This window comes from Rhincodon typus, chromosome 3, assembly GCF_021869965.1.
Source record: "Rhincodon typus isolate 14 chromosome 3, sRhiTyp1.1, whole genome shotgun sequence".
Classification (NCBI taxonomy): Eukaryota; Metazoa; Chordata; class Chondrichthyes; order Orectolobiformes; family Rhincodontidae; genus Rhincodon; species Rhincodon typus.
In genome coordinates, this window is record NC_063334.1 from 56,194,201 (window position 1) to 56,216,236 (window position 22,036).

Consider the following 22,036-nt stretch of genomic DNA (forward strand, 5'->3'; position numbering starts at 1 on the left):
ATCTGTTGTTGTAACCAGACCGTGGGCAAAGTTCCCCAAGTTATAACGGGTCCAGATTGGATAACCTAAATTACTACAAAAACAGAAGTTGCTGGAAAAGCTCAACGGGCCTGGCAGCATCTATGAAGATAAAGTCAGTTAACATTTCAGGTCTGGTGATCCTTCCTTAGAAGGGTCTCCAGATTTGGAATGTTAACTCTGATTTTGTCTTCACAGATGCTGCCAGACCTGCTGAGTTTTTCCAGAAATTTCTATTTTTATTCATGATTTATAGCATCTGCAGTTCTTTCGTTTTTTTAATCCAAATTGTTAAGCCTCCAGGCGAACAGGGATGAACTGGCCCCTCTTCTTTATTCACACAAGCCCTTGGTTGATTTCAGTGAAGTCAGTCTAAAAAGGATCCCTCCCCTGTGGATGCCTTTCTCTCAGACCAAATGAATCTATGTTTTAAAAGGAACCAATTTAACCAGGCTTTCTTGAATTAAAAAGGAGTGCATTTATTAGTTATTAAACATGAAAACAAGGGTGGCATGGTGGCTCAGTGGTTAGTACTGTTGCCTCACAGTGCCAAGAACCTAGGTTCGATTCCAGCCTTGGGTGACTGTCTGTGTGGAGTTTGCACATTCTCCCCGTGTCTGTGTGGGTTTCCTCTGGGTGCTCCGGTTTCCTCCCACAGTCCAAAGATATGCAGGCGAGGTGGATTGGCCATGCTAAATTTCCCATAGTATTCAGGGATGTGTAGATTAGATGGGTTATAGGGGGGTGGATCTGGGTGGAATGCTATGAGGGTCGGTGTGGACTTGTTGGGCTGAAGGGCCTGTTTCCACACTGTCGGGATTCTATGATGATGGTGATGAGAAATATTAACATAACACACAAGCACACAGATCAGGAATAAGAACTGAGTCCAAAGAAAGATAAAAGTTAGAAGATATATTGATTAGGTTTGTTGAAAAATGGTTAATAGAATGTTAATAGTTGAAGAGTTGTTTTTGGGATTCTTGGCTTATTCAAATTAGTTGAAATCATTTTGTCCTGTTTCCCTTTGGCAGTGGTTGGTTGGCTGCAATCAGAGCAAGGCAGTCCTTCTGTTGTCACACTTTATTTTTGACCAGTTAGCTAACTAGCCGTCTTCAAGTATTCAGTGTCAGGAACTACTTTTCCCTGCAATGCATGGGTGACTAATGGGTGGATTGTTGAATTAGACCTTCACAGCACATGAATGCAGGCCAGCACTTGGGTGTTTCAGTTCACTTCTTCCACTAGCACCCTCTTTCCGTTAGTGCAGACAAATGAGGGTTACAGCAGATTATAATGTGTTTCTTTCATGTATTTCTAGAAGGGCAAAATGCAAAAAATATCTACAGGAAATGGCTTTCTGCTGCAAAGGGGAAATAGTCATCTCTTCCTGTTTGTAGTTGCCCTGATACTCTGCAGATTTGATATTCCATAAGTCCCACACAGGACTTTGCGAGACAGTGTTTGAATTTGCATTTGCAGTCTTTTTTTTTTTTGTCCGAAACTTTTTTAAAAAATGCATTCCGGAATTGAAATCTAAAGGTGTCCATAGTACTCTAGGGTTCTGATCTGTTGTCATTACACTCTTATGCTATGTGTCAGCATTATAGATGCGGTTATCTACTTCAGAAAAATTAGTATAATTAAGAGAGATAATCTATTAAGATTTGCTTTGCAACTGGTGGCAAAGGTGCACCTAGTTGTACCAATCAAAGATTAACAGCGGAAGAGTAGATGAATTCCCAAAAGGTATGAACCACAAAAGAAGACCGCTTAAAGACAGATTCAACAAAGTTGTCAATTAGAATTCATGTTGTTTAGGCGGAACCCTACAGATCACTGTGAACAGATGCAGATAAAACAAACACGTTTGTGTGATTTTTCAGATCCAGAGCTCGCAAAAAGAATTGTTGAATTGATGATCACATCCATCCACCACCCATTCAGGCTGCGTCTATTGTTCGAACTTTAGCAAAAAAAAACACCGAGACTTCACAAGATGTTTACTTTGTTGTCTTTGGAGCAGACTGCTTGGTGCCTCTGTATCAAACTTTCTTCATTTTAAAAAAAAAAAAGAAAAAACTACATCTCTCAAAGCCATAGTATCGTCACAAGTCTTTAGGGGATACCTCCTCTCAGCTTACAAAGATGGATGAGGAACTGAAAGAAAAAGAAAAGAATCAGGAAAAACTAAAACTCCACATCAAAAGAAAATATGCCAGGTTACAGGGAGATCTGGAGCAATGTGTACATACGAGATCAGGTTTAGCAGGACCAGCTATAGAAACATTGGGCAGAATCTTTCCAGTTCTTTGGCATCTAACATGTACCAGCCTCACAACATCATCATGGTACATCTTTGACTCACTTATGGTATGGTCCTGTTCTTCAGTGTTATAGTTTGGAGCACACCAGCACCTTTCATTGTAATGTTGCTGCAAGGATGCTTTGCAAACGGGGACGTGCACCCCTCTCCTGGTTTCAGCCAAGGTGCATCTCTGGGGTTGCTTGCCTGTTCTCTTAACGCTTACTCACTTTGTACCAACTTCAGAGCGTCACTGTGTTACCTTTTTATGCCCCCTTAGCCACACCTTAAAGGCTTGTAGTGCTGCTACCTTGACTTGCCTTTTAGTGCAGACACAAAACCAGACAGCTTGTTATGGTTTTCCACAGTCATTAGCCAGGGGAGTGGACACGTTGCTGTATGTACTGTCAATCTCACACCTACAGCATGCGCCAGCAGCAAGCACACGACATGAGCTTGAACCAAATGGCCATATTCCAAAATCGACAGGGATTTGTCAAGTCCTCAGTCCAATCAAGGGTGGCATACATCAGTGAGTTAGTTCCCATATAATCAGCCAAGGGCTTGGGCATGGTCAGTCATCTGCTTAGGGCAATTGGGGTCCAGTTGTCCATCTAATTATAGTCTTGGGAGTGGGCTATGGTCAGACCTGCAAGCAGTTAGATGTGTGGTTCATCAGTCAGGGAGCTGCGCAGAGTCCATCAGTTGAGACTGTTATTAGTTGGGGGTGTGGAGGGGTGTTAATCCTGGGGCCTGAGTGGAATAAAAGTCAGGAGGGTTTACCAGGGGATGCAAAGATAGTATGGAAGTGGGGGAACTCAATTCCAGGAATTAGAGATAGCAATCTGGGGTATAGATGGGATAGGGATGGTGGAAGGGAATATTCATCATATTAGAAGGGGAGATGACAGAGCATTCGTGATCACCTTCACTGTGGCCTCAGTGAAAGGTGCCTCATCATGATGGGAGACAGGATTCAGGGGTAAGATGAAAGTTGTGGTCATAATGCCAGGTGGTGATTGGCAACAAATGGGGGACCAGTACTGTCTAGGAAGTTCCAGTAGAAAGGGGCTTGGAGGTTTGAAGGGGTGGGTGGGGTCTTTGCTTACCAAGCTGAGCTTGCAAACCCTCATATAAAGTGCAACCTGCATGGTTTTCCATGTTCTTTCACCACATGAATGGAAAATGGTTGCAAACACACCTGGAGTGTGCAGATTCGGTGTTCATTTTCTGTCCCACCCATCAGCTTCACCTCTGGATGGGAGGCCCTTTGATGGTATTGTACCTCGATCATGCACTTGCAGAATACAGATTGTAATCATGTCACTGGTGTATGCAGTATACAGCTGTGTAGGGTTGGAAATGCTGGTTAGAAGCAACCTTGGCCATGTCATTGACCATTTCAGATTAAAGGTATACATCTCCAGGAAGCATAAGTAATCACTGGTGACCTTAAAAGTAAAACCCTAAAGGCAAAAAAGTGCAAAGTTAATGCCAGACCACAAGCTGCAGGGCATGGAACTGATTTCCTTTCATCTTGAACTGTGAATATAATGTAACATGCTCCTACATATAATGATGGCTTTCAGAGATGATGTAGGACTTGGAGGACAAGGTCTCAGAATTCCTGCAGAATTTACAATCGCCTGTCTCTTTGTGACACAACAGCTGATACATTCATAAGAATACAGTGCAGTGTCAAAGTACCATGTAAAGACATTCTACGTCCCTCCATGCCAGAGTGTTCTATGTCCCACTATTTGGAACAGTATCGTAAATTGCCATTTATAAGTGATGTGAATGCTGACTGCTCACGTTACTGAGGACCTGTTCTGTTTCTTCTGTTCCTTACAAAGGTTCATTGCAAATATGACTGATGGATCCAGCCACAGCATGAGATACCATCACTGTTGCTGCAATGCAACAAAGGTGCAGAAAAATGGAGGAGCAGCAGATCCACTGGCAAGCAGAGGATTAGCAGCAACCTCCACAAGAGGACAACGCTGAAGTTTCCTTTTGGGTTGTGATGGAGATACATGATGCCCAGAGACTTTAGCCCTTCATAATATTTCCTCCAGATGAGTGAATTGCAGCGTTTGTGCTGACTGCAGATGTCCTGAGACAGCCACAGAAATATGAGGTTCTGGAGTGGGTCCTGCAACATGAAGAAATACATGGCAGTCCTTTCCTGCTGGCCATTGAGATGATAGTTGCACTGAACTCTTATGCAACTGGCATCTTCCAAGGAACCCATAAAGACTTGTGCAGAATTTTTCAATTTCCACCCATAAATGTATCCAGGCTAATGCTGATGCCATTTGTGCCAGGTCACACCGTGATGAGGTCAGTGCTGCTGTCTGGGCAACAGTCTTTGTCAACAGAGCTGGCTTCCTGCAGGTGCAGGGCATAGTAGACTGCATACACATTGTATTGAGAGGGCCATATCATCACACAGCTGAGTTCATCAGTAGAAAAGGGCTGCATTCCATCAATGTGTAACTCATCTGTGATCATCAGTTCCATATTTTGGAAGTGTACACCAGGTATCTTGAGAGCTGCTGTGATATCTGTATTCTTGATAACTCTCCTGTTTCTCTTGCATTTGAAGGCCAGATGCCCTGCAATGATAGCCACTGGGAGATAAGGGCTACTCTGCAACAAAGACTGATGACCCCATTATAAAACTCCTTGATTGAGGCTGAGCATCAATACAGTGCTGCCCATTCTTCAACCACAATCACAGTTTAACAGACTTTAGAGCTTGGTTTGGTCTGGTAAATGCTTTACAGTATGGGGGGAGGCGATGATCTAGTGATATTATCGCTGGGCTGCTAATCTACAGACTCAGGTAATGTTCTGGGGACCTGCGTTCAAATCCTGCCATGGCAGATGGTGGTGTTTGAATTCTTAAAAAAACAACCTGGAATTAAGAGTCTAATGATTACCATGAAACCGTTGTTGATTGTAAGAAAAACTCACTGGTTCATAATGCCCTTTAAGGAAAGAAACTGCCAACCTTACCTGGTCTGGACTACATATGACTCCAGATCCACAGCAATTAACTGCCAACTGGGATGGGCAATAAATGCTGGCCTAGCCAGCAATGCCCTCATCCCATGAATGAATGAAAAAAATGTGATGCATTATCCTAGCATGCTGTGGTCTCTACAAATGGAACAGTAGAAGATGATTTACTGATGGGATAGTGATGAGCTGAAAGAGTGGGAGCAGTCTCCTGAGGAGAAGGTGAGGATATTGAGCAGCAGGAACATAATCTTAGCTCATAAGATTAGATGAAATAGGAACAGGAGTAGGCTATTCAGCCTCTCAAACCTGCTCTTCCATTCTATAGGCTCATGGCTGATCTGAAGACATTCCTCATTGTCCACTTTGCTGCCATTTCCCCCTAACCCTTGACTTCCTTCACTGATCAAGAATCTATCTATCTCAGCCTTAAATATATACGAACACTCTGTACCCCACAGCTCTCTGTGGCAAGGAGTTCCAAAGACATTCAATCCTTTGAGAAAATAAATTTCTCCTCATCTCAGTCTCAAGTTGTCACATTATTCTGAGACTATGTCCTCTGGCCCTAGACTCTCCCATGAAGAGAAACATCCTCTCAGCAATTACCCTATCAAGCCCCTGAAGAATCATATGTTTCAATGAGATCACCTCTTATTCTTCCAAACTGCAGTGAGTAGAGTCCCAACCTGTTTAGCCTTTGATCATAAGACAATCCTTCCATTCTAGAGATCATCCTAGTTAGCCAGCTTTGAACAGCCTCCAATGAAATGATACCTTTCTTTAAACAAGAGGACGAAAACTGCTCACAATGCTGTAAATGTGGACTCATCAGCACCTTGTAAAGTCGCAAAGAGACTGATTCTTATACTCAACGCCCTTGAAACAAGGACCAACGTTCCATTGGCCGCCTTGATTACCAGCTGTACATGTGTGCTAGCTTTCTGTGTTTTGTACATAAGTACCCCTAAGTCTCGGTGTGTTGGAGGCATTATATTGGCATTGACAGAGAATTGCAGTTTTTCTCCATTTATATAATACTCTGTTCATTTGTTCTCCCTTCCAAAATGAACAATATTGCATTTTCCCACTTTATACTCCTTTTGCCAACTTTTTGCCCACTTACTTAATCTATCAATATTTCTCTGTAAACTGTTTGTGTCCTTCTCACAGCTTGCCTTTCCACCTATTGGTATGTTGTCTGCAAATTTGACGACAGTACATTTGCTTCCATTCTCCAAGTCATTAATATAGAATACAACTATAACATCAACATAAGTGTAAACAGCTGTGGTCCCAGCACTGACCTCTTACCTCCACTCCGTTTCCTGCTTATTAACCAATTCTCTATCTACGCCAATATACTGCCTCCAACACTGTGAGCTGTTATCTTATGACGTAACTTTTGGTGAGGTATCTTGTCAAATGCTTTTTAGAAGTTCAAATACAACACATCTACTGGTTCCCCTTCTATCCACTCTGGTTGAGATATCCTCAAAACTCTGATAAATTAATGTGACACAATTTCTGTTTCATGAAGCCATGCTGACTCTGCTTGCTTAGATTATGATTTTACAAATGTTCTGCTATTACTTTCTTAAGAATTGATTCCAATATTTTCGCTTGATACAACGCAGTCGAGTCTGACAGGACTTAATTGACACCCAGTTCCAGTAGATAAGTGCTGTATGCAGTGACAGTCAGTTGACGAGAATAGTTGGTGCTCGAAAGGCAAACAGTCTGATTCTTTTCTGAGGCAAATGCAGCTTCTATTTGTTTATTTTTAGTTAGGTTTTACTGTTGGTAAATAAACATTTGAATAAATGCTTGAACATTTGAAGCCTTCCCTGTATGTAATGGTTCCACACTAAATGATAAGATGCTGGGCTACATTTGGCACTGGGGAAAGAGTAGCAGTGACTTAGAGAGGGATAGAACATAGGACAGCACAGCACGGGAACAGGCCCTTTGGTCCACCATGTCTGTGCCCACCTTGATGCCATTCTAAACTAATCCCATCTGCCTTCACATGGTCCATATCCCTCTATTCCCTGCCAATTCATATATCTAACTGCCTCCTAAATGTTGCTATCATATCTGCTTTTATCTCATCCCTGGCAGCACATTCCAGGCACCTACCACCCTCTGTGTTTTAAAAAAAAAAACTTGCCTCGCACATCTCCTTTAAACTTACCCCCTCTCACTTTAAAATTATACCCAGTTGTATTTGACATTTCCACCCTGGAAAAAAGACTCTGACAATTCACTCTATACATGCTTCTCATTTTATACATTTATATCAGGACACAAGGAGGGATGTGGCTAAGTATAGTTAAGCTGTGTGGTTTGGTGCTTAAGCAGCGATAAATGTAGAAATGTGCAATTGTATGTGCAAGGCAATGTTAAATGTGTCACCTCCGTGCCCTAAGAACGTGGTTTGTGGTTGCTCTCCCACTTGCGCGGTGAAGGACAATTACGGACTGTAAACAATTGACCGGGTGTGTGGCTGGACTTCAAACATGTCACGATCACCAGTGATCCTGGAGTATCTTGGCAGTGGTGAGTGATTTTGCCTATGGTGAGTAGGAGAATCAATCTAGCATCAGATGTGAGGTGTCAGAGGGACATGGTACCCTGTTAGTGAGGTGAAAATTCGAGCTAGCCTTGTAGAAAGAAACTCTCCATGAACCTTGATGAAAATGACAGCAGATTTCTGGTAAGTGTACCCAAACCAATGGGCTGAAAATCAGGTGATGGTGCATAATGAACACAATAAAGAGCTCCAGATATCACCCTTGAGACTTTCAGAAACAAATGCAAACAATAATGCTCTCGTGAAAGAATTCTAACAGGACGTAAATGAAAATGATCATTAAATTAGAAGTGGAAGAGGTCCAGGCTCTGAAGAAAGCTAGAGTAAAAATATGTTGAAAAGGCTAAATAGTTATTAAAGCAGACTTATTAAGAACACGTGAACTAGACCAAAACTGACTAAAACTTTGATTTACTTAGAATACAGGGTGTAAAACCAGAAGCTTCAAAATGCAAGTTCTTATGGGACAAAACAGAAAATGCCAAAATGATTTGAACCACTCCAAACAGGTCGAGGAACGAGATCAATCACTAGTTAATCTGCAACAAATCTTACCTGTAGTGCATTAGTAAGTATAAACAAATTCTGGAACAGTAACTGCAGTCCATGAAAGAAAGATTTGATGATACAAACTGGAATGACAGACATTATCACTGATGACTGGGCACCTCCAGACAAAATTGCCATCACAAATCTGGATTTATCAGGGAATTACCAATATGCTGCAGAGACTCAAAGGCTCACTTGTTATTATAAGTCATTAAAATTTATTCTTGGCAGGGAGGAGAATTGTGTATGTATGCATCACCTTGAAGAATGTTCACCTTTAAGGACTCCCTATGCTTTAAGTATACAATGTTGCGACAGTGCCTAGCAGTTAGTCTACTTTGCATTTGCAAACTGCATACATAGCAATCAGAGATAGTAAGAACAACCAATGCTGGAGTCAGAGATAGAGATAACACATTGTGGAGCTGGAGGAACACAGCAGGCCAGGCAGCATCAGAGGAACAGGAAAGCTGATGTTTCGGGTCGGGACCCTCCTTCAGAATCTGAAGGAGGGTCCCGACCCGAAACGTCAGCATTCTTGCTCCTCTGATGTTGCCTGGCCTGCTGTGTTCCTCCAGCTCCACGCTGTGTTACATATAGCAGTCAGTTGATTTGCTGTAATCTCTGCTTTGTAGCAGGTAATCTGTTATACTGTTTTGAATAAATAAACCCAAGGAGTTAATCAATCCTTGAAGAATGTTTGATCATGAGACCGTTATCACTAACATGGCAATAGGAGCTATGTAAATAAAAGTCTCTCTCGGAACAGTGACTACATATAAAAAATACTTCATTGGTTGTAAAGCACTTTGGGATTTCCTAAGGAAATATACTCTCAAGATGCCTGCTTTTTCTTTAAGATAAAACAGAGCTGTGGATGCTAAAAATCTGAAACTGCTAGAGAAACTCACCAGGTATGGCAGCATCTATGGAGACAAAACAGAGTTAATGTTTTGAGTGCAGTGACCCTTCTTCAGAACTCTGCTTTCTCTTTCACAGATGTCGCAAGATGTACTGAGTTTTTCCAGCAATTTCTGTTTTTGTTTTCAGCTTTTTCTTTGTTTGCTTCTTCCTCCAGATGAGATTTTAATTTTAATGACCCTTAGTTCTTTTGCAGTTTATCCACATGAATAGTTTTTGAAGTTACATTACTGCTTTAATAATTAAGGATCGATTTAATTATCCTTTTAGGGGACAGACAGCAGCTGTTGCGGAACTAAATCTGCTGCAGAAAGCTCAAACATTAGAAACCTATGGTGTTGATCCCCATCCATGCAAGGTAACAAGAAACTGTTTATCTGCATTTGAATTACAGATTTCACTTTTGCTTTCTCTATAGTATCAGACATATATAGTGAAAACATTATCAAAATAGAAATAAAAGGAAAAGCTGGACAAATGCTGGAAATCTGAAATTAAACAAAACATAGTAAATAGAAGGCACGTCAGTCAGTGTGTACAAGTATAAGCCAGGCTAGCATGAACATTATAACAGGGTCCACTGCTTTTCATCATTTATATAAATGATTTGGATGTGAATATAGGAGGCATGGTTTGTAAGTTTGCAGATGACAGCAAAATAGGTGGTGTAGTGGACAGTGAAGAAGATTATCTCAGAGTACAATGGGACCTTGATTGGATGGGCGAATGGGCTGAGGAGTGGCAGATGGAGTTTAGATAAATGTGAGGTATTGCATTTTGGTAAAGCAAACCAGGGCAGGACTTATACAGTTACTAGTAAGGCCCTGGAAAGTGTCGCTGAACAAAGAGACATTGGAGTGCACATGTATAGTTCCTTAAAAGTGGAGTCAGAGGCAGACAGGGTGATGAAGAAAGTGTTTGGCATGCTTGCCTTCATTAGTCAGAGCATTGAGTATAGGAGTTGGGATGTTATTGTTGTGGCTGTACAGGACATTGGTGAGGCCACTTCCAGAATACTGCATGCATAAGTGTGCAGAAAATACTTACGGCTATTTCTGGGATTGGAATGTTTAAGTTATGGGGGAAGTTGAATAGGCTGGGGCATTTTTCCCTGAGCATTAGACCTGAGAGGCCACTTTAGAGGTTTATGAAATCGTGAGGGGCATGGATAGGGTGAATAGCCAAGGCCTTTTTTTCTAGGATGGGGGAGTCCAAAACTAGAGGGCATAGGTTTAAGGTGAGAGGGAAATGATTTAGAAAGGACCTGAGGGGTAAATTTTTCATGCAGAGGGTAGTGTATGTATGGACCAAACTACCACAGGAAATGGTGGAGGCGGGTACAGTTACAACATTTAAAAGGGATCTGGATGGATATATGAATAGGAAGGATTTAGAGGGATATGGGCCAAATGCTGGCAAATGGGACTAGGTCAGACTGGGATGTCTGGTCGGTGAGGACGAGTTGGACCAAAGGGGCTGCTTCCATGCTGTTTGACTCTATGACTCTAACGTGATGTGTCTCACTTAAAATTTCAGTTTTCTGTTGTCTTCAAATAAAACTGAGCCATTATTGAATTCCAATATTTGCTTTAATTTGACTGTTTAAACTATGAATTATTAGAGCTTTTATTTCACTAACTTCCTCTCTTAAAACAAGTATTGCTGGAAAGTTATCTCCGTGTAATTGTACAAATTAGTCCCTGCTAAGACCATTTCAGTCCTCATGAAAAGGTCTTTTATATTTTTGAAATGCTTTCGATATTGGCTTACTTAAGTGACTGATTATAACTGCTGTAGTCACATTCTGCCGACATAAATAGTAAATAAGTCAAATTCTTCTTATTAACAAAAATGCTGGAAATACTCAACGTCCGGCAGGGTCTGTGGAGAGAGAAATAGTTAATGGGCAAAATCTTACAGGGTCCTGAATGACATGGCCTGTGGCAAGAAACGTGGCAGAGTTGTGCAAGATGTCCGATGAGGTCTGCCTCAGCATTGGGAACAACTCATTGCATCTTTTTACTAGATCCCCAGATCTTAGTCAAGATTCACTGTAGGCAGCAGCAAGTTGCCTTTAACAGGGATTTTGTTTGTTAATGACTTTAATTGTACATCCCACTTCATTAATATGCAGCTTCTTATCCTACCACCCCATGCAAGTAAACTAGACACTGAGAATTCTTGACATGGGAGTCAGAATGGGTACTTGCCAACTTCAGCCCATCCCTGATTGAGGAGATTCCATGTTACCAGGCGACAGCATTTCAGTATACAATCCACAGGCACCAGCTGCACACATTTCTCATCCAGGGATATTGGCATCCAGTAATTGCCAACTCCTCAGGATCCCCATTGCACCTCTCCAATTCACTTGCAGGATGCTTAGGAAATTGAGACCTGCATTACATGGCGTACTGGCAGCTTGCATTGAAAGGCTTTGCACACATGGTCTGGGAGCCAGCTCATGGATTAGACCAGGCCACATTTCAGGACTGCATGCTTGCTGTCCTAGAGCTTGCTCATTTAGCACGTAACTGCTTGCTCGCAGCATCCCTGCCTTGCCTTGCCTTACTGTGTTTATTAGCAAAGTTGCACAGCCAGTCAGTTGTTCTTAGTCAAGGAAGCCTATGTCTTGCTGGATGGTAGTGTGCTGTGTCAGTCTCATCCCTGCTGCATATGCCAGCAGCTAACGTGGCAAACACAGTGCATGTGCAGCAAGCAGGCAGCCATGTCATAGAGATTTGTCCTTATTGAAGTCCATGGAGGCACTTGCCTGTTGGGATTCCTAGCACAGAAAGCCGAGGCAGCCTCTGGTACCCAGCCAGAGGATTAGTCATGTTCATGCTTCCAGTTTGTGTGTTCTCTGTCAAGGGGTCCGTGCCTCTGCAGTTCGGAAAATGAACTGTCACAGCCAATCTTTGGGAGGAAAGGGCAAGGGGCTAAAGTTGTCAGGGAGATATACACTTGAAGGGACCTGGCGATGTGTGAAGTCAGAGGAGTTCATGGGAAGGGTACCAAGAAGGGGATCTGGATGTTTGAGACCCCACCAATACACAGAAGTGGAATCTGGAAACTATTCCCAAAGTGTGCTTACTTTCACCTTCCATCATGCTGAAAATCAAAAGTACACAATGGGAAAGAAAATGACTGTGACCATACCTGGGGTGAATGTGTAGGTGTCTCAATTTGCGAAGAGCAGATGCAAAACCCGCCAATGTGAGGCCCTTTTAGAGGGCAAGAAATTTACACACAGACCCAAGCTCAGTACAGGACACAGACCTGTGGCTCCCTAATTCCTAACCATTCTAAAACATTGTCTCAGTGTGTGTTGTACACCTCCCTGCCCCACATATTGCTAACCACTTCCTTCAACACCACTACTTTACCACACAGAGATCAGGGAAAGAAATAGGGTTGTTTGATCAAGAGAGGCAATGTGCTAACAGAACCCATTGCCCTATATACTCTTTATTCATCTCGTTTCCACATGCTGCAGCATGCTGTCAATGTAGATATCAATCCAAGATACATACTGTGTGGACATGAAGTTACTCACCTTCCTGGCCCAGTTACATCTGGGGCTAAACAGATGTGTTGCAAAATCATTAACATTTATATAAACATTAGACTTACTTACAGTGTAAGGTTACACAGTCTACCAAAATGCCTACAAAAGGATTTTTGCTTTTCCTTTCCCACCAATTATAGTTGTGTTGCTCCAGATTGGGAGTCTGGTTGGCAGTGGAGTCCATTGGCATTGGAGGTTTGCTTGAGTGACTGCAGAGGTATTTGTCTTTGGATTGGTCCAGACATGCTGAGGGTTTCCTTGCCAGAAGCAAGCGGACCCTTCTTGGGTAGAATGTACAAGGGTCCGAGAGGTGCAGGCAGGGTGGAGGTGGAGGACCCAGCCACTTCTGGGGTGTCCTGTCCTGAGAGGAGAACTTCTGAAGGGCCAGTGTGTGTTTGCTCCTCTGACAGGATGCCTTCTGGCATTGTTATGTCTCCTTATGAGGAAGGGGCACCTGGAATTTCATGTCAGGTTCCCTGTACTCCTGTTGCCAAACCTTTTGGTCCTGATGGCCAGTGGCTGGGATGATGGAGTGCAGGGCTGTGTGTATATCCAGCAGACCATGAGGATGCTGGACCAGGTTCTGTATGGCCTCCACTTCCTCATGGAGGCTAGACGATTGCATGTCTAAATCAGATGCAGACTGCACCGTAGTATCCTGCATATCTGACTGTTGCTTCTCTTCCTTCCTTTGCATTTGTACAAAGTCCCTGATTTCTGACACCACGGGATCCTCTACTGCCTGGGCTGGCCATGTGCCTGGCCTTTGGCAGCCTTTGAGTATCAGTGGCCTGATGCATTTCTTACTTTGGCCAGCTGCGGAGTAGTTGCAGTGAGGTTCTCACCATTTTGTTCTAAATGTTCTAAACCTCACATTCCCATCGAGGTGTCAGTATCTGAGCTTGTTGGGTGTGCAGGAGGCACTCTTGCTGATGCTTCCTCTCGTTCCTCTGAATTCTTTTCCTTGGATATCAAGCAGGTGCCTTCCGACAGAACAAACCATTCCTCCCTGTGGTCATCCTGCAAGACTCGAGGAAGAGAAGGCATCACAGCCAATAGTTAGAAGTAGTGTGCCATGAATGACACTGACAGCAGGGTTTCTGTGAGAGTTGCAGTGCAATGAAAAGTGGTACTCATTCATTTGGCGGAACAGAGATGTCTTGGTATTACGGAGGAGTGAGCCATTACCTTCACCTATGAGGACCGAGATTCTGTCCTCGTAGTGGGTGAGGTGCCTGATGCCAGACTCCCCTTTGACAAGCAGGGCAATTTCAGAATGCCAGTGCTTGTCTGGTACATAGTGGGCATTTAAAGATAGGAGAGTTCCAGCGATGCCAGTCTTCTGGCAGATATCTGGTGAGTGGCAAAATTGTTCTTAGAGTGGAAGGATGGGTCTAGAATCGGGTGAGAGGGTGTGGGTGGGATGGGCATTTAATGGGTCAAATTCAATAAGATACGGCAAGAGATCTTGCTGGTTACATGGAGAGAAGAGAAACCCACTGAAACACAATGAAACTGATACTTGACCAAAAAAATTAAGGTCCAGCCCGACAATTTCTGCATTTAGATGTATGGCAACTGACCCGAAACGTTAAATCTGTCTTAACTCTCTCAGCAGATGTTGTTGCACCTGATCAATATTTGTAGCAATTTTTGTTTTTGTTTTATATTTCCAGTTGCTGTTGTATTTTGTTTCTATGATTTCTTTGGTTTGGTTGATGATGTATGCAAAATGAGCCTTTGAAATCATAGAATTCTCTGAAGTGATGGAGGCTTACTTTTGATTCTCCCTTAGTAGCGATGGTACTTTTTAATTGTTGTCCCATTCTAGCCGGAATTGCCAACCATGTGGCTGCTGTCTGTGCATGGCATTAACAAATGAGGGGATCTTCATGTTCAAATTGTTCGGGATAAAAGGAGAACAGGAACTTGATAAGAGGGGAAAGATTGGTGAATAAAATTGCATTACTCCTGAGGACCTTTTGTCTAAATTACCACTTTACTTTTGTTGAAACTGTTTCAATGTTACTGCACCTGCCAGGTTGCTGCTTGTTATCTTCAAAGAGTTCCTAAAGATTGCTAACCCCCCCTGCCCCCGCACCATGAAAATCTCAGGTGGTCAGAAGGTGATCTCTTTTCCAGTTCCCTAATGTCTAGTTCCCAAATAAGTGTGGCATGGTGGCACAGTGGTTAGCACTGCTGCCTCATAGCAACAGGGACCTGGGTTTGATTCCACCCTTGGGGGACTGCCTGTGTGGCGTTTGCACATTCTCCCCGAGTCTGTGTGGGTTTCCACTGGGTGCTCTGGTTTCCTCCCACAGTCCAAAGATGTGCAGATTAGGTGGGTTGGCCATGCTAAATTGCCCCATAGCATCCGGGGATGAGCAGGCTAGGTGGATTAGCCATGATAAAAGTGGTGTTATGGCGATAGGGAGGGGGCGGCAGTGTCTGGGTGGGATGCTTTTTGGCGGGTCAGTGCAGACTTGCTGTAGGGATTCTCTGATTCAAAGTGTCTGCAAACTGCCAGATTTAATGGAATAGCAAATTAACCTGCCCACTGCTGTGCCCTCTGGAAAATCACGAGTCCGGAATGGAGGTAGTGGACATTGTCGCAGGTTGCAGCAGCTATTTTTCTCTTGCTGCATTGCTTCTGTTCTGTTCCATTCACTGCAGGTTTATTAAGAAAATAAATTCAACTTGCCAGATGTTGTTCTATTATTGCATAGTTCCCAGACAAGACAGGCAGTGTAGGTTTAAGATAGTTAGATGGCATCATAACCTATGATGTTCTATAACAAAGATACTCACCTCACCTTCAGAAATAATAGTTTTTTTGCAGTTACTGTATCTTTGCACCCAGGCTATGTGTAAGTCTTAGATGTTATAGCAGTGTAATAGTTAACGTTGTCAATAAACTTAAAAGATATCTGTCTCAACAGTCCTCATGGTATAGATTAGACATACAGAGAACACACAGACTAAATCATACTGGCAGTGGTGTTACCCAGAAACCTCATCGTCAGAGTACTGGGAAAAGACATTTGCTCTGTTCAAAAATTAAGCACCAAGGATTAGGTTAAATATAAATAAAGTTCATGTCACATGTGAACCAAATTTTGCTAAATATTAATTACAACATTTGATAGTACATACCTATTGAGATATATAGAAATTTCTTTGACTTATTAACTTAACTTCGTAATAGTTCAGATTGTATCAAGATTGGTGAGCAGTAGTTGTAAATAATATGACACATGAAAGGGAAGTGAATCATAACTACACTCACTTGTCCTTTCAGATGCTACTACAGAAAATATTTTGAGAAAAACCATTAACAATCATTGGATTTTAATGTCTTCAAATGATCTTCCATTTTAAAAAAGGCATTTACATTTTCAATTGATTTTAAAATATATTTTAGACTGCTTCAAACGCTCAGGTTGTCAGACCATTTTGAGAGCACAGCATGAAGTTTCAACATTAGAGAAGCTCAGTAATTTTCATTATTTACGTAATGTTAGGCTGCTGATAAAATAAGGACGTGAATTGTTTATTGCAATGTTCCTGTTTATATTGACTGGTTTAACATTTAATGCTATCTTCACTGTTTATCAAAATCTATTGATTTAGATCCACTCACCATTTACATTTGCAAGAAAATTGCCACCATCACAAATAGCATTATCCTAATTTTATTGAGCTTCTAAGGCATTTTGCATGTATCCAAAAAGCATTTACGTCAGCTTTGCTTTTTCTATTAATTATAGTGATCACCATTCACTACATTTTATGTCTTCCCTATTAAGAATTCTTTCCATTGTAACCCTAATCGCCATTCTAACCTGATAATTGTAACTACTAAGTCACAACACTGAAATCGTAGGGTCTAATTTTCAACAGCTCCCTGACATTACCCTGTCTAAGAAACAAGTACCAAACAGAAGAATTGGAGGGAATGTTTCGATGCCCCTTGGTGAAAGTTCCATCTGATGGAACTTTCAAACACATGTACTGGGGTTCTGGCATACTTGCCTGTTTTGAGCTGGAGGTTATTGAAATATACAAACATGGATTCTACATCCATTTTTTTCACAGTGAATAATGTAATTAGTGATCCATAAAGTAATTTTTGGCAGTTACTCTGCAATGGAGGCCTGAACCACTTTATATTTTGTTTTTGTGGGACAATTTTAGTTTGTATGTAAACATATGACATGCTATGAGTCTTGTCTACTTGATCACATTGTAAAACCTTTACTGGTTAATTTTACACATTCCCCATCACAAATAGTTTTGACAAATATTTTTATGAAGCTTTGTTCCTTTCATTTGTTCACACTTAGTATCACATAATGCATATTACTATTTTAAGAATGGTTGCCCCAAATGTACAGATTTTGTGTACACCGTTAGAATTATTACATTCAACGCTTGGATCTTCTTCTTAACCACCAGGAACTTGTTTCCATCCTTAAATTCTTTCACCCCAAAGTTTAAATATTAGACAAATATCAGAATGAAATAACTAATAATGTTTAATCAATAACTAATCTGGTCATTCGGTGTCATTAAATACACTAAACTAAAAGTCGATGTACTCTCCCATCCATAACCCATTTTCCCTTTACTCCTAATCCCAGCCAGTGTTTACGTGCAAACAGGCTGCCGTAACTTCTCCAGAAGTGCGGCGGAGAGGGAGCAGCTCCGAGGAAAGTCCCAGCCAATGTTTCCAACACTCTGTAAGTTATTGTTTAAAATTTAGGTTGCACATTTTATAAAATGTACATGACCTTTTCAGAATGTGTCTCATTGATTTTCCCCTGCAACGAAAGCATTTCTAGGGACAGCGTAAGGCCAACAATTATTATAAGTTGAACACATTATAGAACAAAGATTTACTGTGACCTGCCTGCCTTCTTAAATAACTTAATTCTTTTTCATTCTCAGAATATGAGTTTCAGTGGCATTAACCTAGTTTCTCTAAATTTGATGCAATTGACTGTCTTCAGACGTGAACCAGTGGAACTAGTTTACTTTAAGGGAGTTAATTAAGCACCATTTACTTTTAAACTGAATTCAAGTTCTCAATCTGCCATGGTGGGTTTAAACTCATTTTCCATGAGGATTATTGGTCAAGAAACTCTAAATTACAAACCTAGTGACAAAGAGCTAAATCTGGTGGGGGAAAGGAGAGTCTCGACAGCTAGCTGGGGGCTGAAGAGAGTCCTATCTCACCTATTTTAGGGAGACCCTACTTCATCTTCCACTCAGGTACTTGGTAAACCAGTGGCCAATGGGCCTATTGTCTTGAACCCACTTGGCCTGACTGGCTTATTGCCTAGTATGGTTTATTTTCCATATTCCTGTCTTAATTTATTAACTTCTATTTCAATTCTTAATAAACTTGCACGATTACATTTTAATTAGGCTGTTTGGAAAACTCTCCTTGCCATAGAAAACACGTTCAATTTTGTTAATCTTACATTAATACACTAGAAGTAGGATCAGCAAGAGGCCACATAGCCTCTCATGCCATCTGTGCCATTTAGTAAGATTGTGGCTTATCAAAACCAAAACCATTTTTTTGCCTTATTCCTAGATCCCTAAATTCCTTTAGTGTCTGATAACATTGCAGACCATGTGCCTGTGCGATTATCAAAAATCTGTCTCTTCTAATCTAATTTTCCAGCATTTTGCCTGTAGCCTTGTATGGTTTTAAATGCTCATCTCAATACTTAAATGTTCCTGCTTCTATCATCCCTTTAGATAGTAACTTCCAGATACCCATCACCCTTTGGGTGGAACAGAATTCCTCAAATCCCCATGAAAACTCATGTTCCTTACCTTAAAACTGTGCCCCCAGTTAATGACATTTGAACATCTTGGTGCATGAAGCACATAACATTAGTCTGTGGTAGAACAAATGATCAGGAAGTCAAACTGCATGTTGTTCTTTCAATGGGAATGGAGTACAAAAGTAGGGATATTTTGCTATAGATATGCATGTGTTTGTGAGACCGCATCTGAAATACTGTGTTCAGCTTTGGTCTCCTCATTTAAGAAAAGGTATAAATGCCTTGGAAGCAACCCAGAGAAGGTTTATTTGACCGATTCCTGGGAAGCGGAAGTTATCATATGAAGACAGGTTGGGCGTGCATCCATTTGAGTTTAGAAGAGTGAGCAGTGATTTTATTGAACCATTTCAGATTCTGAGGGAACTTGACAAGGTGGATGTGAAAGGATATGTCCCTTTTTTGGAAGAACTAAAACTAGGTGGCATATTTGAGAAAAAAGAAGGTTTCCATTTAAGACAGAGATGAAGATATTTTTCTCTGAGGGATTTCAATTTTCTGTTTGCATTTCTTTTCCCAGAGTGTGGTGGAGATGGTGCATTGAATAATTTTAAAACAAAAGCACATGGGATGGCCTCCTAGTCTAGTCACCTTAGAAGAGAATGTTCCTTCTGTCCTTAAGTGAGCATCAGTGAGCATCATTCTCAGGGCAGCAGTAGTAAAACCAGGAGCCATTATAGCATCTAGGTTGGCATTTCTGGGCTTCTAGAGGCCTAGGGAAAATTCCTGACTTGCAGCATCAGAAGTTGTGTCAAAGTGGCCTTTTAGTAGGGTGTCAGGACCTTCTTCAGAACCTTTGACTGCCAAAGGTGCCACCATTTCTGTGAACTCGCGGTTCATTTGCTTTGATTTGTCATGTAGTTGACACAACGTTATGATTTTGCAGATAATGAACTGAGAAGCCTGTGATCGTGCAAGATAATGTGTCCCAGGCAATGGCAGATATGATAGAATAGTTCTGAGAAAGGGTCACTGGATCCAAAAGGTTAACTCTGTTGTTTCCTTCACAGCTGCTGCCAGACCTGCTGAGCTTTTGCAGCAACTTTGTTTTTGTTCCTGATTTACAGTATCTGCAGTTCTTTTGTTTTTTATGTTGTTTTGACAGAATCCAACTTGCTCAAAGCCATAGCTTTTAGAAAATATTTTGAAAGCTTCAATATGGAAGAAGACACACTAATGTCCACGGTGCTGGATTTGTTTACTTTCAGTACTGTTGCCGCCTCCAATACTATTACTCGTACTAATTTCTTGAAGTTTCTCATTCTCTGGACTCCTGCTTGCCATTGTATCTGCAGTGTCTTTTGTTTCTTGTGCAATGAAAACAGATATGAAAAATTTGCTCAGTGTCTGGATCATTTCTTTACTTGCCCTGTAATTTTTACTCTCTAATACTACTACATTCATTGATCTCTTCCTTTCTACACATGTATAGAAACTTTCACAATCTAGTTTTATTTTCTGTTTGTTTACTCTACCTTATCTTTCTTTATTCATTTCTTGATCATTTTGTATTGCATTCTAAAATCCTCCAATACTCTGGTCCAGTACTTTTTTGGCAACATAAAAAACTTTGTCCTTTAATCTGATGTTCTATTTAACTTCTCTAATTAGCAGTGATTGCAACATTTTTATTGGTTTTTTAATTTTTATCCCTGATAGTAATGTATATTTGTTGAAACTCTAATTATTTACATATTTGCCACTGCTTAATTGCCATCATATATTTTGATGTAATTTGCCAACTCACCTGACTTGTTAACATAGATTGATTTGTTCAGGTTTTAAGTCCCTAGTTTCAGACTTAACAAAATCACTTTCATGATAAAATGTATTTCAAATTATGATCACTCTACCCTGGAGGCCTGTTCACTGCAAGGTTATAAATTATTCCTTAGTGTTCTTGTGGTGCAGTGGTTGTGTACCTACCCTTTAGAGCTAGGGGTTTATGTTCACTCCACTAAACATTAAGATATTTGAAATTAGATGCGATGGAAATGTCATAGGTAAATAAATCAAGAATTGAAAATTAAAGACTTTAAACAAGTGGGAAGGAATGGGATTAAAGGGACATGTACTTATGAATCAGGTCAGAGTCGACGGGAGGAAAAAGCCGAACGTCAGAGGGAAAATAAACATGAAGAGCTATATCCTAACTGTAGTTTTTCCTCTAGTTAAATGGCAAAGAATTATCCATGCATTCTATTTCATACAGAATTAAATTGAACGTGCAGCATAGAACTAGCTGTTCAACCTAATTGATGTGCTTACACACCACGCAAACCTCATACCATCTGACTTCATCTCACCCTATGTCCATGTCATTCCATTTCTTTTCCAACCATGTTATTATTCAACTTCCCCTTAAAGGGATCTTTACTATCGTCTTGTACCACACCATGTAGTAGCAAGTTTCACATTGAAGCCACTCTTAAGAAGTTTCTTCCACATTATTTGGTGGATTTAGTGGTGACTGTGCTATATTTATGATGTCAAGTTTTGAATTCGTCTACAAGAGGAATTTTGTTTTTATGTCTATCCTATTAAACACCTTTGTAGTTTTAAGATGTCTCTTAGGTAATTCATCAGTGCAGCACCAGCCTGTTGAGATCTTCCTGTATTATTCTTACACTTTCTCCAGTGCCTTTATCCATTTTATAATATTGAGAATTCAATTGTGCACAATATGTTTGAGTGTGATCTAACCAAGATAATACACAAGTTTAACAGAAGTCCCCTTTTTTTTTCAATTTCAGCTCTAGAACAAAACTCCTTGGCTTTGTTCAGATTTTTATGACCTTGAAAACCTATATCACTACTTTTATTGATTTGCTACTTTATCCCATTTAGTCTCTTATTTTCCAAGGAATATGCAAACTACTTGTTCATTTTACATTATAATGATTTTGATTCATCAAAGTCTCAAATCCTTAATCCTGTTCATAATTCCTTGCTGATTGTCTGCAAAGTTTGATTTCATTTCACATTGGATCTGTGGACACCTTTACAATTAGCCACACTCATTGAACATGCAAAGGTTCTGCATCTTCCAGCCCTCTTGACATAATGAGAGATGGAGGTGGGACTGCATGTTAGGACAATTGGAAAGTCACATAGGTTGGAATTTAATACACACACACCTTACTCAGACAGACACACACACTCTCTCTCTCTCTCTCTCTCTCTCTCTCTCTCTCTCTCTCTCTCTC

The 22,036-nt window shown here is 41.0% G+C and overlaps 1 protein-coding gene across 1 annotated transcript in view; it reads left to right on the forward strand.

The window, feature by feature from the left end:
- Positions 1–22,036, forward strand: part of frmd3 (FERM domain containing 3) — a 190,354-nt gene that overhangs the window by 102,883 nt on the left and 65,435 nt on the right. The window contains exon 7 of the mRNA XM_020531677.2: positions 9,681–9,768. Coding sequence (XP_020387266.2) covers positions 9,681–9,768 — 88 coding nt within the window. The remainder of the gene's footprint in view (positions 1–9,680; positions 9,769–22,036) is intronic.